Source organism: Cervus canadensis, chromosome 25 (genome assembly GCF_019320065.1).
Source record: "Cervus canadensis isolate Bull #8, Minnesota chromosome 25, ASM1932006v1, whole genome shotgun sequence".
Taxonomy (NCBI): Eukaryota; Metazoa; Chordata; class Mammalia; order Artiodactyla; family Cervidae; genus Cervus; species Cervus canadensis.
The window spans coordinates 6,380,281-6,406,921 of NC_057410.1; the positions used below are offsets into that span (position 1 = coordinate 6,380,281).

The following is a 26,641-nucleotide window of genomic DNA, read 5'->3' on the forward strand; positions in this document are numbered from 1 at the left end:
CTGTTTTCCAGCATTCATTTACTACATACATTGTCATCTGTTAGTTCTTTTCTTTATTTCATAATTAATTTCAAAATTCAGCATTTTTTATCTAATTTAACATTTTCATATTTTTAAAGGTCCCCAGGTGCATCCAATTTTTCAGCTTTACCAAAGATCTCTCCTTCATCTCTATCAAATAATTATAACAACATCAACAACAGAAAGTAAGCACTGAATCTTAAAAACTCTTTGTTTAATTGATCGCCCTATTGTGGTTGCAAAAAATCTCTTGTATCTAAAATTCAGAATAAAAAAGTCTTAATGCATTAAAATTGATTTTCTTTTAAATCACTGGTCAGTTCTTCTAGGAGTAACTTCACAAGAAAGCAAGCAGAAGTATAAACTTCTTGATTTAATATATATACTGCAGTAATTTACTAAAAGAGAAATAACGCACTTTCAGAATTTTATATTCTAAATGTTAATTATTGACATATATAGAAGTCTGTTATAATTCAAATTTTTAAGAAGAGTATGAATTTCAGATGTCATTTTAGAACTAGACATGTAATCACAGACAGCATATGGTGTTTTTTTAAAAGTGTGTATCTGTGATTCAGTTGGAAGGTACAGTCAGTAAAATTGAAAAGTGTATACAAATTCTTACTTATGAAAAAGGCAATTACTTTTTGTTAAATAGCTTGGAGAAACAATTCCTTTGCTCTGCCATGAATAATACTCAGAATCTTGGGATATATAAAAATTACCTGACAGTGTGTGCCTTTGAATATATTGCTATAAGAAAAAGGATTGAAAGTCACTTGGTATTCACAATAACATCTGACATGGGTATATTGCCTTAAAAATTGACATGGTTTTATAGGAAAGGATAAAAATAAAGCTATAATTAGTCTGGTCCATTATGGAAAGAATTTTAATCCAGAAATGATTATCATCCTTTTATTTCTTGGATGTATACATTGTCACTTCTATATTAGATTTACAGTGTTTATGTAATTAAATATTTATGCTGCTTGTCCAGTTCATAAATGACATCTGATTATTCTAGAGAATTAATTCAAAAATACTTGAGACTATTTGTGAAATACTCTTTTAAAAAGCACCATTAATTGACTTTATAGGTTTAATTAATGTTCCCTTAAAATTCTTATGGAGGGTGGGGCTTGATAAAATGAGTCCAATTTTAACATACATCTGGATTATAAAAATATAAGAATAGCCAAAATAACTTTGGAAAGGAAAAACATTGAAAATGATTAATCCTGTTAAATATCACAACCTGTTACAAAGATAGAATTCAAACAGCAAAGTACTGACCCAGTAATACGCCTCCAGATCAGTGGAATAGAAAAGACAGCTCAGAAACAGACTTTTATATACAAAAGAATTTAATGTGATCAGAAAGTATCAATATTCTAGACTAATAGAGAATGGGCAGATTATCCAGGAAATGCTGTTAGAAAAATTAGATTGCTATTAAAAAGTATTAATTGTCAGGTATATAAAAATTAAAAGGCAAATAAGTGAAGAAAATTCTTGCCAGAAATGGCAATGAAGGGCAAATATTCTTAATAAAGCAAGCTTATAAAAATCAGCAAGGAATTTTTTCAGATGGCTAGAAAAGTGAGTAAATGATGTAGCTGGGCTGTAAAAATAAAAGAATTAAACATTTTAAATGTTCAAATTCACTAACTAGAGATAGGTAAATTAAAACCATAACCAACTCCATCCACTTCCCCCCACCTCCATCGCACTGGGAAAAGTTAAGTGATGATATATTTTCTTGTAAGGATTCTGTTTGACTGGTTGGAATGTTAGTCCAGCTTTTCTAGAAAAGAGTTTGCTATCTGTATCAAGATTTAAAACATTTATTCCTTTATTTCAGTAGTAACAAGATATGCACACTATAGTATAATAGCGAAATATTGAAGACACTGGATATCCAAAATTGCAATGTAGTATGTTCTCTTCTATTCAAAAATGTTTATTCTCAAGCAAAAGAGTGAAAGGAATCCTCCTATAATCTGGTTTGTATTTTACATAGTATCTTTTAATTCATTAAAAGTAATTTTCTCATAAGAGATAAAATATTATTTGTGTTTCTGCCGATTGCACATGGCTCCCACACCTACTGTAAAAGAATTTGGTTCCATGTGTTTATAGTTATTCTGTACATGTTAGTTATTCTATACGTGTATTTACAGTTAGTTATTCTTTGGAGAGAGATTTTTTAACATTGTATTGAACAATGTTATAGACTGTATTGAACATAGACTGTATTTTGACCAGAGCAGCCATATTAGTACATGTGGTCTGGTGCTTCTGTGTTTGTCTTATTTCCTTCTCATAGTGAAAATATGACAATACAGTGTGATTTCAAAAACCTCTGACTGGAGAAAACATTAAAAAGGGGAATTGGGAGTGGTTTCTTAAATTTAGAACATGAATAATGATTCTACTCCTATGACCAGATTATGTTTTTAGCTATTTATATTTGTCTAGACACTAAAATAGTCCTTTCATATTGGAAATTTTAGTAGTAAATAGTTGCTGGTACCACTTAATGTAAAACTTCTCTTTCTTAGTAAGGAACAAAATTTAAACATTTATGAAATGAGTTTTTTTAACTTGAAAAAACTTGAATTAATGCTGTCATGTTTACCTAAAAGGTTATCGCACATAAAATTTACTTCTTGAGTTTCTTTTCAACTTGTGGAAATAAGTAGCTGCTTAAGACTTCAGATGGAAATAGCACGATTTCTTTCATTGAAAGTATGTAAAATGGGTAGTAACATTGTTTAAGTACATTTATGAAACTTCATGTATGTGGCTATACACTACGGTGAAAGTGCATGTTAAAATCAGTAGTTCTGACATACAAGTTTATATGGCATTTATTTACAAATTCAAGATTTAAACTGATACATTATTAAGATACAGAATTTTCATTTTTAGAAATAAGAATATTTGTTATAATAGTAATAACAAAGTGTACTTGGAATTATTTAAGTTTAATAAAGGTTAAGTTTTTATTAAAGACTAATATTATGCCTGAATATTGTTTTCCTTGTAGTTTTCTTATTAATTCATACAATATTCATTATATATGTCAAAATCTTTCTTTTCACTGCATTTTCTTCTGTCTTGCTACATTTGCTTTGCTATAATACTGCCTTTAAAAATAAATCTCTTTAATGTATTTATTGTCTCAAATCGTGGCTTTCCACATCAGAGCACATTCTGTTTTTCTGTTAATTCATTTAAAACTCTTTTATTTGCAATGGAAATGACTTTGTATAAGAGATTAAGCGATGAAAAGGAACTGGAACTAACGACTGCCAGAGCTAGCTAGTGATCTGGCTTTTGACAAGTTACTTGGTGGAAGCATCATTTCATTAACTGCAAAGTAAGCATAAACTTTTAAATGTATATTCATTTAAGATGATAGATTTTTAATACATAATTAATCTAGTATAGTATTAAAATTCTTATTAAGATTCCTGGCAAACTCATTTATTTTTGCAAAGTAGCAAACCCTGTGGGATAAGGACTAGTTTACAGTCTTTAGAAAAACAAATAGCAGAAGTCATCATGAAAGGTATTGAAGCTGTCTTTTGGGCTTAGGTTTCCCTGTTCTTTGCTGTAGTGTTTAAAGAGCTGCTGGCTTTGGTATTTTCCTCAGCAGACTTTATTTGATTTAAAGAGCACAAAAGATGTGGATTATAAGTGACCAATGAAGACAGTATTAAAATATTTTTAATTTGTTTTCATTATTATCATTGAGCATCTAGACTAGTATCTCAGTCTTTGGACAAGGTTTATACTTATCCTGTCACTTAAACTAAAATGCAGATATCCTTTAAGTATTCAGATCTTAAAAGATAAAACCAAACACTGCTTTTACATATGAGTTTTGTATTCATTTTTCAGTAAATAGGAATCCCTGTCCCAGCAAACTCCATCCTCTTGCCTCAAAGAAGAGTTGAGTTTTCAACACTTATTTGTTATTGGGGGTAGAGGGGATCTGAATATGAATAGCTTATAAGTGTGCTTTTAGTCTTTTCACTTGCTTGGCTGTCAGTGTGGATATGGGTGTGTGTGTGCATGAACATGCATTTGGACATACTTTCCCTCTGTATTGTGACTTGTTTTATTATAATTTTATAGCTGATATATATAATATACATATATTAAATATAGCAATTATAAAAAATATATTGTTTTTCAACGTGTTGAAAATGTAGACCTTTTATTTTTGTAATGTATAGCAGGCCTTGATTTTAAGCACGTCTTAAAGGGAAGAAAGAAGAACACAATTCAGTTTTTCTGTTATATATCCTAGAAGTTAGCGTCAAGAATCAGTTATTAAGTGAATATATATTGAATTGTTGACAGGTGCCTTGGACTTAGTTACTGGTAATAAAAATTATAAGGCTAGTGATCTTCAAAAGATGCTTGAACCCATTTTTTTTCCTTTAACTTTAGAACAAGTAAATAGCTACCAGTCTATGAAGCACTTCTTTGGACCCTGCTGTTTTTAAGTTTAGGGTAGATTAATTTTTTAGTATAAGAGTTGATCTTTTATTTATGGTGAATACAAAAATATTAATGGTATAGCATTATGTGTATAATTATTGGTTGATAGGGTTTTGTGTTGGGGCATATTTGTTTACTTAAGGTTTTGTTAGAACAGGCAGTAGTACAGTTCATTTAAACTGTTGTAATTATAAAGTGAGAGTATAGAAGCTACAATGGAAAGTTATTTGAAATTACAAGTAAAAACTGTTTTTGAAAAAATAATACCAGGAATAAATTGTAGCCAGTTGAGGTTATCAGAGTTAACTGATTTACCAAGTTTATTTGTAATAGTGTGTTCTTTTATTTGTTTTTAGCAAATGAACTTGATTCTTGTTTAGGTTTATCCAAAGCATTCATCATAAATAGCTTATAAGATAACCTATTAAAAGTTAAGAAGCCATTATTTTCCACAAACAAATTTTTAATTACATGTAAAAAAAGGGAGGAGTCTAGCTTATTGATTTTCTTAGTTCTTTATAAAATTACCCTGATTCTCTAAAGGTTGACTGTTACATCATTTTTTTTAAGATTATTATCTATTGTACTCATCATAGTACATATTATCCTGAAGTTGTATTTATCTAGTTAAACAAATTGCTTTAATCTAACAAGCTAGAAGATTCTTTCTATAATATTAATACTGAAATGTACTTGCTTAGAATCATTTCAGTTTTGCATACCTAATCATCCCACACTTTTTTCTGCATTTGCATACTAGATTTTGCTAATCTAGCGTAGAATACTATAAATAAAATCTTCAGTGCATCAGAACAGTGATGTTGCAGAGGCCCTGGAAATCTCTGCTCTTACCTGTAACTAAAACACAACTCTTCCTGTTTCTCTTGTTCCCACTCTATTACAATAGCAAGATGTAAAAGGGACATAAATGAGATGATTTATTGCTGCGGGTGGTGTTTAAAATCTGAATTTTTCGAATTTGTTGCAGCAGTGAGGAACAGAGCAAGCTGTGAAGCTGCTCCAGTTAATGAAGTGTAGAAAGATATAATGTGGTTTGTATTGGTCGGTGTGGTATATGATACAGTGATTTTATTGATTGAATGAGAAATATATTAATTAAGGGGATTGTTGTGATATAGGTTCATGTTAGAAGTACCTCGGTTAGGTACTTTATAAAAAAATTAATAACTGACCACCTGTCTCAAAGAGGTTTAAAGTACTATGTTCATTATAACTGTATGATGATAATTGTGCATTATGAAAAATATTTTGTTTTTTCTTCCAGTGTGAAAAACTCAAATTATTGTCTCCCATCATATACCGCTTATAAGAACTATGATTATTCAGAACCTGGAAGAAACAATGAACAACCAGGCCTCTGTGGCCTAAGTAACTTGGGAAATACGTGTTTCATGAACTCAGCTATTCAGGTAGGTCTTTCCAAACAAAGTGAAACTCCTGTGCTTTATGGAAACCAGTAATACAGGAGGGATAGAGTTGGGTTTTCCATGTCAGAACTTGAGTATTTTATGTTTGAAGAGCTTTTGTTTTCATGGACGCTTGAAGCATGCACATTTGATTCATTCTGATGCTAGTAGTAGAATATCTTATGCTTCTCAGCTAGGTGGCATGTGATTGATTATCACGTAGTAGAAGATGAAGTATAAATTCATGGGAAAGTATAATTCCAATCAGAAAATACCAATCAGAAAACCTAGGCTCTCTGAGAAGAAGAAAAAAACTAGTGAGATCTCTCCTTTACATGAAATCTCTTATTTTTTAAGACATGGATGGAAATCTCAGAAAATGATTTTTATGGTCACCAGTGTTCCACCTCTTAAAAAAAAATTATTTTTAAATCTTTTTTTTTTTACTTTAATGTGAAATTAAGATTTTAAAAAATAAAATTTAATGAAATTTTGTATACACATTTTAATAAATCACTTTCCCTTAATGCTCTTTCAATTTGGGGATATAAGAGATCACTGCCCTTTTTTCCCCTTTGTCTGTTCCATAGAGCTTCCTTTTTCTTCCTATTGTCTGTACCTTCTTCCAATTTTACTTGTGAAATACTGATATCTTTGATTTAGAAGTAACAAGATCTATATATACTTGAATATCATTGTCACTGTGCATAAAATTAGAGCTGGTTATTTTATTTCCCTTTTAAAATAAAATTTTGTGTTTCAAAGAGCCCAAGATAATGGTATACTATTTTGATATTTGAATTTTACCTACATTTGTCAAGTCTTTTGTTTGTTTTTTTTTCCCCAATTCTGAATTTTATTTCTAAATCTACAGTGTTCTGTTCTCTATTCAGATTTTAATACTGAATCTCCTATGCCCAGGAACCACCCTCCAAAGATACAGATTAAACACAGATGTAGAGTGATAAGGACATACTCGCAAATCTTTTTGACTATCTGAAGAAAGTATAGGACTCTCTTTCATTCAAAATTCTAAATAAATAATTTGTACATTCTCATTAATGCACTTGTTTCCTAAATTAACCATTGTCGTTATAGCATTCTTGAAAAATTAGAGTTTAGCCATCATAACTCTTGACCAGGAGTTGGCAGCTTTTTTAAGACACACACTAGAGTGTGTAAAATTGATAAATTCCAGATATCTTGGTTTAAAGTTGAGCCAATCAGTAAATTGTCTGCTCAAGCAGATATGTGTAGGTTTAATAAACTGTTCCTTTAAACCTACTTTGATGAGTAATACTGCTTATACTTTAATGTGAATCACTTTATCCAAATTTTTTTTCTAGGATCCTAGCAATTGTTAGACAATTTAATTTTAAAATATTTTGTCTTTATTTTCCGGAAGAAGAGAACGGTAACTCATCTGAAAAGAACAAGCCAAAACTACTGTAATCCTGACAGTTTAATTTGGATAATAAAGTGCATGGGTGCTGAGCTTTCTGAGATAGGGACAGGCAGACATTGCCATTTTGTTTCTGTGTCTGTTGGATTACTCTGCCTAATCACTGAAAAGTCATATTTAGCACCATCTCCGGAAAATGTTTTATATATATAAACAGTGGTTATATCAGTATCAGAAAACCCTTTCTCATATCGCAAGTCACATTAATTTTTATACAACTGCTTATCCTTGCATTACCAAAATTATTTTCATTCTGGAGTCTTGATATCTTGAGGTCTTTTGGGTTTTGTTTTTGTTTTAACATTCTAGTACGGAAAACCAACCTTGGTGATTTTTCATAAGGATTAAGAATAGGATTTCTGTAAAAATTTTAGTTGCATAAGCATAAAAAATTTGAGTCCGTTAGAAAAAGAATTAGTGTTCATGCTAATCATTCATGCCAGAGAGTCTCTGGCTTACATTCAAACTATATTTCTTCTAAGGCAATTTTCGTTTCCTGTGCCTAATCAACTTTGTTGAGCTAGATTTGGCATTTGTTGAACTTCCTTGTGTATACTTAAGGGAAAAACTTCATTTTGCTACTTTATTCTTCTGTTGAAAGTTTTATTACAATAAACTGGTATACCTGATGCTGACTTCTCTTTAATATATTTCACCTTTTGTTTCATTTCAGCTGAGATATAGACATGAGGATGAGGTTTGTTAGGGTGATAGTTTGTAATTTTCTAATAATCATAAAAGAGAAATTTTTCATGAAAATTTCAACAAAGTATTTTAAAGAACTACTCTCGTTAAAATAAAACTTTCCAAGTTGGGGAAGAGAAAAAATTAGTTTTAATTTTTGCTGCTTTTGAATTTTAATCTAAATTCAGAATTAGAAAAGCTAGTACTTCAGTTATATTTTCTTAAAGCATCTATAATTTTTAATTGCTTTGGATGTCAGCTTTGAAATAGAAAATTCACCATTTAAATTTCCTTGTAACTTCTGTGAAATGAAAGATAGTTCATTAACTTCAATAAATATTATAAAATGAATTTTCTACTGATAATTTGAATTGTAATATAATCTCTTATTAATTCAGTAATTCTAAAAGATATGAGTGGACATTAGTACATTAGGCAGTGTAATTGTTGATAATATCTTTAAAAATATGGGTGCAAAAGCATAGCTATTTTTTCTGTGTGAGCATAGGTTATGCTTAACCCATCAGTAGCCTTGAGATAATTAAATTAATCATTTGTGATTAAAAACTAAGCAGCACCAATTTGAGTGTGATTTAATATTATCATTGTTATTCAGTTTAAAAATGCTGAGACTCAAGATTTTCTCTGAATAATGGTATGGATAAGTGTTAAATTTTTCTGGTGAATATAGTGCTGCCATGTAGTTTGTTTAGCTAGTTAATATCTGCTAGACGTCAAACATGTGGGATACAATTAAACTTAGGTCCTGACCTATTAAGATTATAGTCTTAATATTGTAACTTTCAGATGTTTTGCTTTTTAACATGAAAATCTTTTTTGAATTATTACTGTGAAAACTTTAATTGTATCCTCAGCAATTAAATAGATACAGTGAAGTTGCTTTGGTTGGTTGAAGTGCCCAGAGTCCTGTCTGCTTTTCTCCTGTATAATGGCCCTAGGAGCATGCTCATGGCATCCCAGGACTCTAAGGACTAGTTTAACATCTCTCCTGCTAATTAGCTGTGCTACCCTGTATAAGTTATTTCTACAACTTATTTTTCTCCTCAGGTGAGGAAAATAATATCAGTAGTCCCCTTATCTTAGAAGTTTTATGAGGATTAAGTGAGTTGATGACTATAAAGTTCTTAGGATAGTGACTGGCACATCATAAATGAATAGACATTAGGTTGATATTATCTTTTTTTTATTTTAAGGAGTTAAGCAGAGTGACTGTGGGAAAATTCTACCATCCATAGTCCCTGTGTTTATTTTTTCCCCTTTCCTACAAGTCTTATTCCACTTTGTCTGGACCTAGGGAATGAGGAAAAAATTGAATGTACTTTTAATTTTTTTGTTTTTGTTGTTTAGTGTTATTTCAATAATGATATTTTATCATCTCCATTTCTGAGCTTTGTTCACTTAGTTCTCCTAGGCGTACGGACTAAGCAAGGGATATAACAGCCTAGAACTTTTCATGAATAATCAGTGTGCAGGAAATTTAAAATTCTTGAGTTCAGGTAATCTCTGGCCTCAGCCTCCTCAGCAGTTATGATTATAGGCATACATCACTGTGTTCCAGTAGCAAAATGAGTTAGCAAAGTAGTTTTCCAGCCCTTAATATACTACTCCATTGAGAAAATGTCTAGTTTTTTAAATTTGCATTTTTGGAGGTAATTTTAATTAGCATTAGTTGAGTAGATTTCAGGAGCACTCCAACCCTTGTCTTTTTCATTGTCAAGGCGTAGGATGCTCATGATTGGCTTCCTGGAAGAAGCAGCTCTTCAGATGGATTTGAAGCAGGGGAGTGATATGGTCTTTTCCACTGGAAAGCAGCATGGCGTAAGATGGTTGTTTTCAAACTCTTTACTTGAAAGTAATAGGGCTTCTTAAACAGACACTAAGAAGTCATTAAAAAAAAAAAAAAAGATGATAATCAAGGACCTATTTTTTATCCTTTGTCATAAATGTCAGTTGGAATTCCAAATGTTTTTAAAGTCAACTTTCTCCTATGATCTGTTGGGTTAGGTAAAAAGTTATTCTGTAAATTCCAAAGAATGTTGAAAGTTTCCAAAGAATATAGAAAGTTGAAAAGTCTTTTTTTTTTTTTAAAGACGTAATTCAAGAGAAAGAGTAATATTACACAGAAATAACATTCTTTTAAGAAACTGGATTCACATATAATGCAAAACTGTGAAAAAGTCACTACTAAAGCTATTATTTCTGTGTTGGAGTACTTGATATCTGTGAACAGAACTAAGTATAATGCTTTTCTGCACTTACCTTGAGCTTGCTTTTGCATTTATTGGAACAAATTCTTGGAAACACAGTTTAACATGAAACTTTCTAATTTTTATTCAAATTAACCAAACTTTTGGTTCAGTATGAACATAGTTTCTTTCAATCACAAAAACGAAACACCTCACCACAGAAAGATAAGAATTTTTTTAAATAGTTTAGGATTTTGAAGAAAATGATGGCTTGAGATAAACTGAGAATGTGGCTGATGAAAAATTCAAATCCTATTCTTACGGCAGATTTTTACCCAAGCAATTAAACTCAATATATTTGAGCTCCTTCCATACTGCGTGCCAAAAATTACATGGCAAACTAGCATCAAAAATATGTTTAATCATCTTGTCAAATGGCAACTCAATCAGATCTTTCCATTTTGATAAAGGTAAAGAAATGGAAACAACCTTACTTATATTAGAACCATTCACTTTCTTATCACAGACGCCAGTGTTTTTACTTCTCCCTTGTTTGAACTAGGGAAAGGGAGAAGTGTTTCTTCCCTTTAGAAAAAGTAAGGGGACTGGGAAAAGAGAACCTTAATTGTCAGGCAGACTATTAGGGGAAAGAGTAGATATAGCATAATTCTGTAAGTATTTAGTTTTCATAACTGGGGCAGAAGCTGTATCTTTGATTGAATGCTTTGTACTGTGTAAGTTGGCTAATGGTGATTTCTAATCTTGAAAATATGCCTTTTGTAACCAGTGATCTTGTCTGTTCTTCACATTCTTCCAAATTAATATACACATTTCTCTAGTATTAATGCTTCTGTTTCTGTTAATATAACTTTTATGTTTTGTCGTATTCTAGAATACGAAATGACATGAGTACAGATTACAAGGGAAAGGCTTATTTCAAGGAGTTGTAGATAATAACGTCTGATTTTAATACAGAATTGTTTTACATTACACTCATGAGGTAGAATTACTTGGAATGCTGACATATAGTGGCAGTTACTAATATAATCAGACTGAATTATCTTGTATTTTAATAATTATTCAAAGTAAGAAAACATAAAAAATGTCAGTCTTTATAATGGTAACTACATTTTAGTAGTTACAATTTAGTAGTTACCAAAGTACCCTTCTTTGCATAGTAAAGAAGCAAGAAAAGAAAAAATGGTTTCAGATTTAGTTGTATTACCTAACAATCAAAAACAGTTAATTTCCTTGATATCAAAAGCTTTTTCCAAAATACATTTTTTTCCTTTATTAAAAATATGCATGTCACTCAACACATTATGATTGGAATATTCTAAAGTATATCAGGTTTATGTTCTGAATTTTATAAATTGGTATTATTAGTCACTGGAAAAATATAAGCTATTGGACAGATAGAGCCCTAGAAAGGAGAAAGCCATGCTAAATATATCTTAAAGGCTTTTTATCTTTTACCTGTTTGTCCTAATGTATGTATTTAAATTCTAGTCAGTTAATGTTATGCTGTATTAATTACAAGAGGCCCTCTCTATTAGATTTTTTTTCTTCTACTGGCACACTTAAGGTCATCTTTCTATTTCAGTTGGTGAGTAAAAATAGTTTGTGGTAATTCATGTTACCAGTGATCAACTTCATCAGTGTTTTTGCTTTGCCAATAATGGATGCTTAATTCATTTTTTTTTTAATACTATCTATATGGAAACTTTTGCTTGGTGTTACCAATCACTTCTTTACAATAATTCCTAAACTATACTTGGCGAGTGAGTTGGTTACTAAAAACCATTGCTTTAATTAGTAATAGTATTTAAAATAGATTACTAATTCTCATAAACTCATATTGAAATATTAAGAGCCCAGTAGTGAACCTACAACCTCTGATAGTAACAGTACCCTTCTTTGCCTAGTAAAGGTGGTTTTTCCTATCATTGTCACATTCTTACTTTTCCCTTCGTAGAGACCTTTGAGTTAGGGCATCTGATATCCTTATTTCACTGAAGAGGAAATTGAGACAAGGAAAGTTTAAGTAACTTGTCATTCACTAAGACAAGTTAATGAATGAGTTAAAACTGGCTGACATTAGGATGTCTATTTTAATTCAGACATCCTGAGATAATGTATATTTCATAGTTATACTAGTCAACTTGTAAGAAGTGCTTTTAAAATCTTATATTTTATTGTGGTTGCATATACATAGCAACATTTACCATTTCAACTATCTTTAAGTGTACAGTTCAGTGGTATTAAATATATTCACATTGTTGTGCATCCGTTAAAAATGTTTTTATGTTTATGCAAAATATATGGTCCCCATAATACAAAATGTTTCCATTTGGTAGTATTACTATTTTATGATTCAGACACTTTCCCTGGGAGATTATATTTGATGGTGTGTTTGAAATAATTTAAGAACTCCTTTTAGAATTGCTTTCATTCTTCTGAATATCACTGATGGATATTTCTCTTCCTTTGATGATAAAGTTGATTTTCCAAAATGTTATTCAGAGCTTTATCTCCAGAATATTGTAGGGGATCAAGCTGTATAATTTTTTTCAAATAATAAGTGTTAAGTTATCCATTCATTGGAGAAGAAAATGGCAACCCACTCCAGTATTCTTGCCTGGAGAATCCCATGGACAGAGGAGCCTGGTGGGCTGTACTCCATGGGGCCGCAAAGAGTCAGGCACGACTGAAGCGGCTTAGCACGTCCATTCGTTTACTCAGCAAATATTCACCGAAGGCCCACTGAGGGCCTTTCGCTCTGGGAGACACTGACTGTGCTGTGCGAGCAAAGCGTACGGATTCCGTGAACCGTAGTCTGGTGGGGGAGCGTGATCATCGCTCAGCCGTGTCTGACTCCTTGTGGTCCCGTGGGCTGTAGCCCACCAGGCTCCTCTATCCGTGGGACTCTGCAGGCAGTAATGCTGGAGTGGGGAGCCGTTTCCTTCTCCAGGAGATCTTCCCAACCCAGGGATCAAATCTAGGTCTTCTGCATTGCGGGCAGCGTCTTTACTGTCTGAGCCACTGGGGCAGCCCTAGTCTAGTAGAGTATAAACATTAAATTGTGAGTGTGCTAAGCATCATAAAGAGAAAAAATCATGGAAGGACAATGAGTATAATAAGACCTGGGAGAGCCTCTGATTTATACTGGAATACATGCTCCCCGGAAGTAACGTTTGAACGGTGACCAAAAAATAGGTGTTAGTTAGGCAATTGAGAATTGAAGTCAGACAGAGCAACAACAGCATGTGCAAAGCCCCTAAGGCATGCAGGTTTGAGGAACCAAAGATGAGTAACCCGTGGGATAATATTTAAAATGGGGAGGGGGCGGGGGGGATAAAATGAGTTCAAAGAAATAGGCAAAGACCAGATCATGTAGGGGGAATTTGGATTTTAATGCATTATAAAGGCATTAAAGGTTCCAGGCAGCTATCATCTCATCTGGTTTACTGTAGTTATCTTTTAACTGATTTCTCTGCTTATACCCTTAGCCCCTATGATTCATCCTCAAAAATAAACTTTCAGAGAGATGCTTTTGAACTTAAAGCAGGGGCTTTCCTGGTGTCCAATGGCTAGGACGCCATGCCCCCAATGCATGGGGCCTGGAATCATTCCCACATGCCACAACTAAGACCCAGCGCAGCCAAATAAATAGATTTTTTTTTTTAATTAAAGCATTTCCTGTTATTCCTTCTTCATGTCACTAAATGCCTTCTCATTTCACCAAGCAAAAGCTACAGTTCTTAAAAGAGACTATAAGACTCTGTATGATGTGGCTCCTGCTATCTTATTTTCTACGACTTTCCTCCATGCTCCCTCTGCTCCCTCCTCACTTAGCCCCCCCACCCCCCACATTTCACAAATGTTCCTGCCTTGGGGTGTCTACACTTATATGAGTCAGATGTTTCCCTCTTCACTCTGTATACAGTGGTAACTGCCCTTCCCATTGCATGACCACCTGATATTTGCTATATATATATATTTGAGTTTTTTTGTCTGTTGGCCTCTCCCTACTCCCAATTCGTGCTCCATGAGCATGGGGACTTTGTTTTAGTCACTGCTATAGCCCTATTACCTCAAACAGTGTCTGGCATGTAGCTGGCATTCAAATTAATGAAAAGTAAACGAAATCACAAGTGTGTGTCTGACTTCTGGCTTGTGCATCATAATGATAACATAATGATAACAGTGGGAGGAGAGACACGGGAGGTAGGTTTGGAGTAAGGAGAAGATTATGAGTCAATTTTAGGCATATGCAGTTTGTCCTGCCCATGAAACATCCAAGTGGATATATCATAGACAGATAGATGTTCTAAGAGTATGGAATACAGACCACAGGCTTAGGCTGGAAATAAAAATGTGGCTGTTTGTAGTTGGTTTTAAAATCAGGGAAATGATTGCATCTGTAAAGAGAGGGCATCTGTGAAAAAGAGATTCCAGGACTAAGACTTACAGTTTAACATGTGAGTAGGGGAAAGACTGCTGTTGCAACAAGAGAAAAGAAGGGGATTATGGATTCAAGTAGTTTCTAGATTTTGTGATGACTTCCAAAAGAATGAGGCCTTGTTACAAGCTAAGAGTGCACGAGTAAGATTGCTCAGCAGTGCTGAGATCTCACTTGAGATCGAGGACCGCCAGTTTAGAATGATATAGATTTATTCACTTAAAGTTCTCTGGAACAGTGTTCAGCTACATAGTGCATAAAATAGATGGCTGGGCTCATACAATAAGACAATTGGGTTCATCTCGAGTTGAAAGAAAAAGGGGTCAAAGAAATTAAGAGCAGCTAGGCTAGTCTTGTTTTGGGTGGCTAATGTATTTAGCTAATCCAATAAACATACATTGAGACTTACTCTGTGCCAAGCATTGTTCTAGACATTGGTAATACAGAGTTGAAAAACAGTGCCTATCTTCTAGAATTTCATTCTAGTGAATAAGATAAACATGTAAATAAATAAGATAATATGTGATATAGAAAGCATGAGAGCCAAGTATTTGAGAAGCAAAGAGATCTATTGGGAAATAAGTGAGGCTTCACTAAGGAGGTGACAGTTGAATTGAGTCTTGATTTCATTTGTTGAGTACATTATTCACTAAGACTTATGTTTGGTTAACCTGGTGATAAAAATAGCAATGACATACCAGAGGTACAACTGTAACATTATAGCTCATACTTGTTCACATGAGCACCTTTTTTTTATCATAGAAATCCCTACATCAGAAATCTTATTTTACCATAGCAAAAAACACATTGCTCATACACTCAATAAACATATTGATACCTCCTGGATGCTATATAGGTAACAGTGCTTTCTCATACATCTCTCATCTCTAAGAAGAGAAGTACCTAAAATATTTTGAGCAGTGACAGTATCAGTGAAACAAACATATAGTCTCCTAAAGTAATTGCATCAAAGATGACATTCATTTGAGTTTGAAGGGTTTACTGGAAAATCACTGTTTGCTTAATAATCAGGTCTCATATGTAATTAAAGATCTCTGTTCATTTAGACAGATTTTGCTTTGAATATAAACTGAGTCGTTGGCTGACACACATATACAAAACAGTATGCATACACATGCATATTATGCATATATGAATGAATACATATATTTTTAAATAGATTTTGTATAAAATTAAGGTATTTTGTGTAAATTCTTCAGTAATTACCCAGGGCTTTTTTAAGCATCATGTACCTTGCTCAAGAGAAAGCTTTCAGTAACTGTTCTTAAAAGAAATTAAAAACAAGTTCTTGACCAGAATGTTACTGTTCATAAGGAGATTCCTAATATTAATATTTACTTTATGATTCCTCTTATATTCATTGAATATCATATCAAAGTATCTATATCATCATAATTATACTACCATCTTCCTAAGACCTTTCTTACCTTCCCTGAAACTTATTTCATTAATCATTTCTTGTTTGTTGTATACCTTTAACCTCACCTCTTCACTGTCTTCCTTTCAGCATATGTACATGGTCAAGTCTTTTTTAAAAAAATGAGGTAGGAGGAAGACAGAGTACCCTTGACCTTGAAAAGCATGATCTGTGCTTTCTCCCTACTTTCTCATATTCCATTCAGTAATCCTCATGACTGCAGCATAGCACAGTAGGTAAAAGCTTGGATTTTGCAGTTTGACAGCTTCAAATCCTAGTACTATAACTTTTCAAGTTGTATGATCCTGGATAAGAAACTTTTTAATTTTATCTGTTACATGGAGATAAAATCCTTAAGAAGTACTTGGCACATAACAAGCATTGTGTAAGTATCAACTGCTGCTGTATCATCACTGTGACCATTATACCACTCCACAGAAATCATATTTGCTAAGGTCATTCTTGACTGCCTGTTTCACTAGGCTCTTTGTAGCCCCTTTAGTTGACAGCTTATAACTGACAAATCCCAAAGCTGTCTCCACCACAGTTCTCCCTCTTGAGTTTTCCTCCAAAATGTAACTGTTAGATGGACATCCCTGCCTAAATACTATTACAGATAACTCAAACTCAGCATGTCTGTGACTGAACATATTTCCTAGAAGCTTAGTGCTTTTATTTAGTATACTACCTTATAGGTGCAATCATTGACCCAAGTCAAAACCTGACTTACCACAGGATCTGTTGATTCGACTGTTCTTAAATATCACTTGTATCTATCCTTTTCTGTCCTGCCAGTACAGTATTTTAACACTTGATTATCTTTTAAATGAACTGTTGAAAAATACATCTAACTCATTTCTTTGTTCCTAACTCATCTTTTTGTTCATCATTTATCCTCTTCCAGTTCATTTAGTGTCACATTTAGTACAAAGCGTCATTGTTTTTAAATGCAAATACCTCCTTGCTTAAAACTCATTTCGTATCACCTAAAGGATAAAATCCAAATTGGACCCTACCTAGCTCCTTAACTAAAAGTTAAGACTCTCATAATTTATTAAGTCTGAGGTCTCTTTATATTTAATGTTGCCTCTTTCCTAGTTGCCTTTCACACACCCACATATGTGCTCATGGACACCCACACGCACATGCACACACACCTCTTTTCCTCTGTCTCTTCTGAACAGATAACTACTATGCAGTGAGAATCATGCAGTTAGAGACTGTCTTTGGTTTTCTTTTATATCCCCAATGTTTGATATGATGGCAGATAATAGTTCAGTACATTAGAATAGTGTTTCTCACAGTGTTTGGATGAGACTGTGCTGGTCAGCAATAAAATAACTGTACAAATTAAGCATAAGTGATCCAAAACTTTTACAGTAGTTAGGGTAATTTCTATTAAATCTAATAATTTAAAGATGGGGCTTTGTTTTCCGTATGTTGTTTCTTATTTCATTTTTCTGGTGGTTCATTTTTATTTTATAAAAAACTTTATAAAGTATCAGTCTATGACAGCTTGAAAATTTTAAAAAATATTAGTCCTTCCACATAGATGGTTTGAAAAACACTGAGTTAGGAAAATTTATCTGAAATATTTGCTTCACCTGTACCACATTAATGGTATTTCTGGAGCTACATGTCAAAGAGCACAATAATTTTTAAAACAATTATAACATGTAATATATATGTATATATGTAGTTCTCACAAAGACCTGCCAATGTAACCAGTTTGATAGCACTTGAATTGGGCTGCCATGTTAATCACTTGGCAGAACATACCCTCACTACTGTGCAAATTGTTTCTTTAATGATTCCACAGTGAATGATATGAAAACATCATTTTAGAACATTATATCTATATTTCTGAAGACTCTTAAAATAATGATCTTCTGTTCTTAATATTTGTTGAGTGATTAATCAAGTAAATTTAAAGTTCTTTTTTATTATGAAAATAGAAACCTTCATAGTTCATGTTATCACACAGTTCTTAAACTTCTGTTTCAACTCAGCTTAAATATTGTCATATGTGCCTACTGCCATAAAACGATACAGAGAAGTATATGACTTGGTGGTTCTCTTAAAGAATGTAGCAAGTCAGTGAAGCTTTTTAAAAAAATTCTGCTATCCCTTTCTGTATGTGCCTAGATCTAAAAGATGAATGGCTCACACAATTCTTAATGTTTATTTGTTCAAAAATGTTTCTTAACTGAATATTGTTTGTGAAGGACTGAACACACACAAAATTATAAAAGTTTGTTTCTTCTTAAAAGCTTTGAAAGTCTCCTTGCTAAAAATGTTGACATTAATTTTATTGTGAGCCAGTTCTGAATTATTAAAATAGAGTAGGAGATAAGCTACTAAACATTAAAATTGAGTTCGTAAGCTTTAGTTCTCTAAAATACAACTTGCACTAACATTCACTAATGTTATTAGAATCATTTAGCTTTAGAATGCTTTCAGTAAACTGAATATCTAAACATAGAATCATTCAACATATAACCTGTTACTAAAAAACAATTTTTTTACAATTGCTGTTGCAGTCCAGTAGTTTTAAAACATCATGCAACTACTTGAAGCTTGTAGCATCCTTATTGATGTAATCGTTATCCCAAAAGCTTTGAAATACATCTCTGTGGTATCTTCTATCCAGTGGATCTTCTATCCAGTTGCTACTTTTAGCTTTTAATATGAAAAATCACTAGTCTTATATAATCATGCTTTTTTAAGCATGACAGTTCTAGTTACAGGAGATACTCACTGCAAGTAGCAGTGTGCTCTTTTTGACAGAATTCTTCTTTCTCAGTCCTATAGGTGAGGGGGAAGAGGCATTGACATTTCTTTGCTAGCAAAAGGTTTCCCATTAGTTGTCATACTTCCTAAGTTTTCATTAAAATTCTTATTAAATTCAAGTAGTGTGTGAAAAATAGATTCCATAGAATTTGAAGAAAATGCTGATAGCAGAGATTTTAAATGAAGTTTAATTTTTTCATGTCCTAAGCATAGTGGCCAGACTAATGGTAAATGTTAAAATGTTAGAATATTTTGTCTAATTAAAAATGCTGCCTTTAAAATTGCTTTATGTAAAATTCTAATATTTTAAGTAGAGTGTATGCCAATTCTCTCTTCACTAAGTAGGTGGGAGAGGGGAAAAAAATACTTAGTTTTTTAAAACTAAAATGAAAATTATATCCACTTGTATTTTACATACACAAATTTGTTCTTTAAAGAAAACTTGGAGAATGGAAATGTAAAGCAAAACATGGCTTTAGTTGTATTTGTTTCCCCAGAATATATAGAGAAACTTCAGAATTGATCCCTCAAATATAATGCGATTTTCCTTTTCTAAGGAGAAAAATAACAAAAACATGAAGTGTCTTAAAAATATCTCATTTTTCAAATCTCCATGGTGAAGGGGCAGGCTTATATTTGTAGTTCTTCATTGTGAAAGTCTACATCATACTTTTTTGTCTTATCCACTACTTTAGTACATAATTAGAGCCAGCATCCCAGTTTTAATAGAATGCTTTGGAGTTATGCAGTACCTTTTTAGGATGTTTATACTGTTGTCATGACAAAAAAAACCAATCTGACAAATCTGAAAATTCTTGATCCATCTAATCTTAAAATCCAGAAAAATTTATTGGGGGGTATTCTAATATTACTTTAACCATGGATTACTTTAGGTTTTATTTTTTAAATCATAAGAAAATAATTTCCATTTTAGATTGGGTTTTTATATTTAGCATTGGTTAGTTTGAAAGTGTAGCTACTTGAAGAGTTGTGAGTGGCATTACATTTTGATCAGTTACAGAATGAGTTACACAATTCTCAAAGGCTTTAGGTAATCAAAAATTAAGTTTGTTTTCTTTCCTGTTCTAGTTACCGGTTTACTAAAATAGTGAGCATACATGATCACTTGAAAATTGGGCTTCTGGAGCACCTGAACAGAAAGGGAGTGGTTCATATTCAGCATTACAAAAGACAGCCTTCTCTTTTTGAAGGGGATTACTTTGACTATTTTCCAGGTACTGGGGAAATTCCAGATTCATTACAAGTTATTGGGATGGCTATTAATTATTCATTTCCTAAAATATGTTGATTATAGACTTGAGATTTGGTTATATAGTAGAACTTTATATCACTTGGTCAGTTTTTTTAAAAACTGGAAGATTGTAGTGAAATACAAAATTGAGACTCTTACATGAGACACTTTTTCAGAGAATTCTAGAAACATCAGTCTTACTGATCAGAACATTAATGGAAGAACTTATTGACAGTAATATAAGAACAATAGGATTTTTGCATGTGTGTTTAAGGAAAAGTTATTTTAAAAAAGCATTGTAGTCTTTCCAAGAAATTTAAATAATTAGAGAAAATCAGACTTCACATAATACACCAATTATAGCCTGTTGGGTTAAAGGTGGAAATGTATAACCAGAGAGTTTTTCATAGATAATTAATACTTTTTAAAATAGTTGAATACTATGTGCATTTTTAAAAAAAGAGTTCTTCATGGTGACAGTGGTTAAAAGTCTGTATACATTGACCCATATAGAATGTCCAGTAGATGAGATCTTTGATTATTTAGAATAATTCTCTGAAGAATTATTATGTCTAGTTCCAGGTTGATTTGAGGGAAAGAGTCTTTGTGAAAATATATTACCATATATTTTCCTTTCACATATCTTTTACTTATATGAATTTATCTTGATAGTTATTTTTTTGGAGTATTCATATTAGTTTCTTTTTCTTCATTAAGAAACCCACTTTAGGCATAATTTGGACTTTTATTTTTTAACTTGTAGAGCTTTGAGTAGGTTATAGTTATATAGCAGGCTGCAGTTCAGATCTTAGTCAAGTGTTTTCCCACTGTTCTCAGTCTCTCTAAGGACTGCTTTACCATATAAGTTTTTGATTCGTTCATCACACCTTTATTACGGTATGTGCCAGGCATTGTGCTAGATGCTGAGTTACAAAAGCGAATAGGACATGGACTCTGCTCTCAGGATAAAGACAGTATAAGAGTTCAAGTTAATAGAATTAGTCCAGAAGAAGGAACATTAGTTTATCTTTGAGGTACTGAGATGTTGAGATGAGTTTTAAAGAATAAGTAGGAATTTCTTACAGGGGAAGAACATACTAAGGGAAAGTGTACATGCTAAGGCTCAGTCTTAATACTTTAAGAAATATACCATAAGATCCCTAATTCAAATTCACATGCAAGAATTCACGTTCTTAACATGCGATTTTGATTTTAAATGCATATGTGAGCACAAGTAGAGAAGTACAAAGTCACTTTGAGGAACAGATTTGCTCACAGAATGATTGGTTTGCACATAATACACCATTCTCATCATTCTTCCTCGACTAACATCTTTTCACAGTAGCTTGCATCCTGAACCTTCCAATTAGACAGCTGCGAAGAGGCTGAGTCACACAGGTTAAATAAATGAATGCCAAAAGTCTACTACATACTAAATATGAAATTTTAGTATTCATATTACCATATACTAAATATGCAATTTAGTTTTTAATACTTAGATCCTCAAATGCTTTTGTCAGTTTTGCACACTATTAACTTGCCTAGGGATCATAAAAAGTTTAAATGAGTATTTAGCCTAGTTAACAAGTGCATTTGCCTGTTAATTAATGTAGGTTTTTCTACTTTTTCTCTTTTGCATCAAGAATTGAAACTACCCCTGGAGAAGGAAATGGCAACCCACTCCAGTATTCTTGCCTGGAAAATTCCGTGGACAGAGGAGCCTGGCAGGCTGCAGTCTGTGGGGTCACACAGCTGAGCACGCACACGTGAGGGGGGGTGGAGGGAGATGGGTTGGTAGCAGTTAACAGAGGTAGGACTGAAAAAAAGAATTGAAACTACTAATACAGAATCTTTTTCTTCAGTCTGATTATTGCTTCATTTTTAAAATGGTATTTGGCAAAATTCTATGCAATATTAGGACTGATTCTGGATACAATTATAATACAAACAAAATGTGGCTTAAGATATGTGTTTTATGATTAGTCACATTACTTCATATTTGGACCTCGTATTTTGATGTGAATTTGTAAGAGCTAGTTCTTAAACTATGGAAGTATTGGCATTTAGTCAGTGTCAAGCTGTTGAAATCAAATGAATTTAATAGAGGTGAAGCTCAGCATGTCATATGACTAGTAGAAAGTCAGAAAAACTCATAAATGTCCATAAAAATAACATGCTAATATTGTTTATATAATCATTTTTTGTTTTTATGATACATTCATATATAGTGTCAGGGTTTGTGGTTTTTTTTTTTAATTCTTAGTTCTTTATAAACTGAGAATTTATAAGAAAAATGATGTACGTTATGGATGAAGGTTTTGCGGGTTGTTGTTGTTTTCTCCAGTTCAGAAAGTATTGAGAATAAGAGATACATCCACATAGGCACAACATATGTTGTATGATTTCTAGTCTATATTATGTTGTTGGAGTAAAGTATCTTATGAGTTAATAAGGACATTTTCTGTGTCTACATATATAGGAATTCATATCCCTAGAAAAGGAATTATCTTGGAACACTTCCAAACAGATAGGAAAGTGGTGTTTTTTATATTAGAAGAATCTTTGAGAGATATACTTTAGAACTAGTAATAATAGTTTTTATTACTATATTAATGAAATTTATCTTATATTCTTTAAAATATTGTACTTAATGGAAGCCAGTCCAATATCGAATTTTCTGGTAATTGTCAAAGGTGTTTATGTTTCCGAGAAAGCCTCATGATAAAAGATTGAGTAATGAGTTGCATAAATTACAAATCAATTGTATTATGAACAAATTTAAGAAATAGGCTTCTTTTCTTCTGCCAGAGCGATAGCATTGAATACTGATATCACCTGGAACATGAAAATATTTTAGCTCTTTGAGTCCTTTTCCAATTGGACCTTGAAATTGATACCAAAAGAGAACTTTTAATATATAACTGGTTTTTGTATTATTTCAAGAATATAATGACTCCATTATTTTCACAGTGAGTGAGAAAAGAATGGTATTTTCAAGAGGTGGAAGAAAAGTCTGATACCGGTTTTTAAAATATTATGGACTGTGTCTTAGAAAAATTGAATATCTGTGTTTGTATGTATTTGTACAAATTTTTAGAAAAATTAAGGTCGTGAGTTCCTGGAAACATTACCTTTAACAAATAAGATACTTTGGGGGACTATTTAGGACTTAATAGTTCACATTTAAAAATAAGGTTTATCTCAGGATACATAGGTTATGTGCCTATGGCTGATTCATGTATGGCAGAAGCTGACACAATGTTGTAGTTATCCTCTAATTTTTAAAAAAATGTAAAAATAAATTTTTAATAAATATATTGCTTATGATATCTTAACAGGAAATACAGGCAATTATTTACTGAAACCACTGTGTTTTGTTGTTTAGTTTGTTATCAGTTAATTATAATCAATTTCAAACTGGCATGAGTCACTATGAAAATAAGCAGTGTTCCCTTTAAAAATCCAAGTAGAGACCTGTTACAAAGCAGATGGTAGATTAAATGAAAGTCAAAAAGGGGCCAGGGAGTTTTTAATAGGTGCTGTCTTTTTGAATTTGAAATTTTAATCTGAAATTGCTATTAAAGGATTTGTAGCAAGGAAGTGACATAATCAAGTCTTAAATTTTAGTGACAAATTTTAGAAAGATCACTATGGATGGAAAACTAAAAATTTTTCAATTATAGTTGGCAGCTCTTTGCAAGATAAGGATAACTATGAATAATTAAGTAAAAGCAAAGTGCAAGAATTATTCATGTTTGCACAACTTGATTTCTTTGAAGTGTTTGGTAAAACGTTAGCTTCTTTATATAATTGTTGCACACAGTAGTAGAATATTATACATTCTTAGTATAACCCTGAGCTGATAAAATATAAGGATTTGAAAATAATTTATAATTGTTGTAAGTGCTATCTTACTTCCACTTTGCTTCATTGACAATTTAGTGTTGGCCCCGTTTGTCCTCCATCAGATGCTACTACTGAGTGATGGCATTTATGCCCTGTGTAGTCATGGTATATTCTAGGTTGCTGGCCCCTACCTCCAAGCTGGGTATAAAACCAATATATATTATAAAAAGAAAATGAAACTGAGAAAGCCTGTAAGATTACAGAAGTTTGAGATGTAAAAGGAGTTAAGAGCAAAAGTACGAAAAAAAAAATCCTTCCCTGATTGCATCTTACACTGTAGCCTGCCTCTTTTCTACATAAAATTTTTTACTGTTGAAAATGACATGTAAGTAACAACCTCTGTAGCCCACCTCAAACAATTTTTGACTGTTGATATTGTTTTCACTGTCTAAAATAGTGTAATAACAAGTTCCATATTATAAAGAGTTCTCCCTCTTATCTTGAGGTTGGGGCCAGACTACCAGTTTGCACAGTATTATTTTTATTAGAAAATTCCAAATTAGATATCATGGTTACATGAGTAGACAGAAATTGATTTTTAATTGAAAACACAAAATATAACACAATGATTTATTTTTAAGATTGAATGTGCTTAAGTTTTAGCCAACAGTATATGACATATAGTTTATAACATCCGGGTTATCAGCATAAACTCAGCAGGCTTAATTTTTCATAGTTACCAAGACTGTTTAACTTAGTTCTTATGAGTTGTAAGCAAGCTTTGAAAAACTTTTATTTCCATTAATATAAATTCTGAACTCTACTATGAATGGGTTTCTACTACTTTACATGCAAACAGCTAACTTCACTTAAAGCATTTTGTCACTGTACTCCAAAACAAATATCTTCCTGCAGCCAAAAAGTTACCTCTATGACTGTATGTCTGTGTCAGTCTTTATATATTCTACTTAATGGCTCTAGACATCTAATTGATAAAGTAATATTGGGTTCAAAATGAAGTCACATTATATAGCATTATCAACTTAAAATTATTTTAGCTTGAGATAAAATATTGTGGGAAAACTGTACTTCCACTGTCTGTTTTATTTTAGATCCTAAATTGTTCAAAATGGAACAGAGCTGGAGAATTAACTTATTCATAATTTTAATCATGCCATAAAGTAAAATTGGGTTGTTGTATTATTAAATAAGAGCTGGAGGAAGTAAGAACACTGTTGGCCAGAGTTCACATAATAGAAGTTTGTTTTCTCAGGCTCAGCTGATCTGTACTGTCCCTTCTAGAAAATGTTTGACCCAAAAGGAAAACTTAGAAGGCTACTCTTTCATGATGATGAACTGACAATGGAAGCAGTAAATACCTCTTTAAAGTGCATTTCTTGCTTGTGCTCCATCTCAATTTTTAGCTCCTACGCAGGCTAATTGGCAAATGCCTGGGATGGTTAGACAATCCATAATTTCTGCCAGGAAAAAAACTCTGAACTTTGCTCCCAGTTAACCAGTAGTTTGCTGTGGTTAAAATTAATATAGGTTTTGCAGCAACAAATATTAGCATTTTCATTTACTATAAATAATTGACTTGAAATTTGGGAAATGAATAGTTGAGTACATCATTTGAATGTTTATTTGATCAGTTATTTATTAGTGCAAGAGGCCATCAATGTAAATTTATATATATATATATAAAATCACTTTGTTTCTGCATTGTAATGTTTAATATATATGGTTTCTTTTACTTGAAAATATATTTTATTTTTTGCAGTGTTTGAGCAATACACCTCCACTTACTGAATATTTCCTGAATGATAAGTATCAAGAAGAACTGAATTTTGACAATCCCTTAGGAATGAGAGGTGAAATAGCTAAATCTTATGCTGAATTGATCAAGCAAATGTGGTCTGGAAAGTTCAGCTATGTCACACCAAGAGCCTTTAAGGTTAGTATCTTAAATACATTTTCATCAAGGCCTTTTCACCCCCAAGAGGACAGAAGTCTCGGGGAAAAGAGCAAAGAATCATAGCTATTACAATGGTTGGTGGCCCTCCAGAGGGACTCAGCATATAAATAGATATGCAGCAAATAAAGTATTAAATTTTCAGGGTGGGGTACAGAATAGATAATTAGTTTAAAATGTCCAAAAAGGTGCTCGATTCGGCAGCACATATACTAAAATTGGAATGATACAGAGAAGATTAGCATGGCCCCTGTGCAAGGATGACACGCAAATTCGTGAGGCGTTCCATATTTTTAGACGAATGGATAAGGAAGCTGTGGTACATATATACAATGGAATATTACTCAGCCATTAAAAAGAATTCATTTGAATCAGTTCTAATGAGGTGGATGAAACTGGAGCCCATTATACAGAGTGAAGTAAGCCAGAAAGAAAAACACCAAACGCATATATATGGAATTTAGAAAGATGGTAACGATAACCCTATATGCAAGACAGAAAAAGAGACACAGATGTATAGAATAGACTTTTGGACTCTACGGGAGAAGGCGAGGGTGGGATG

At 32.4% G+C, this 26,641-nt stretch overlaps 1 protein-coding gene and 1 non-coding gene across 6 annotated transcripts in view; both read left to right on the forward strand.

Annotated features, from left to right (window-relative positions):
- USP15 (ubiquitin specific peptidase 15) overlaps nt 1–26,641 on the forward strand; it is a 125,024-nt gene that overhangs the window by 75,186 nt on the left and 23,197 nt on the right. For 2 of the 5 annotated variants that reach the window (XM_043446343.1, XM_043446345.1), the window contains 3 exons: nt 120–206; nt 5,825–5,969; nt 25,888–26,061. In XM_043446343.1, coding sequence (XP_043302278.1) covers nt 120–206; nt 5,825–5,969; nt 25,888–26,061 — 406 coding nt within the window. Of the gene's footprint in view, nt 1–119; nt 207–5,824; nt 5,970–20,098; nt 20,245–25,887; nt 26,062–26,641 lie in introns of those variants that run through there. The other 3 variants (XM_043446347.1, XM_043446344.1, XM_043446346.1) reach the window with 3 other exon arrangements.
- Nucleotides 26,268–26,374, forward strand: LOC122427899. Its single transcript, XR_006265591.1, has one exon. It is a non-coding gene; the product is annotated as a U6 spliceosomal RNA (small nuclear RNA).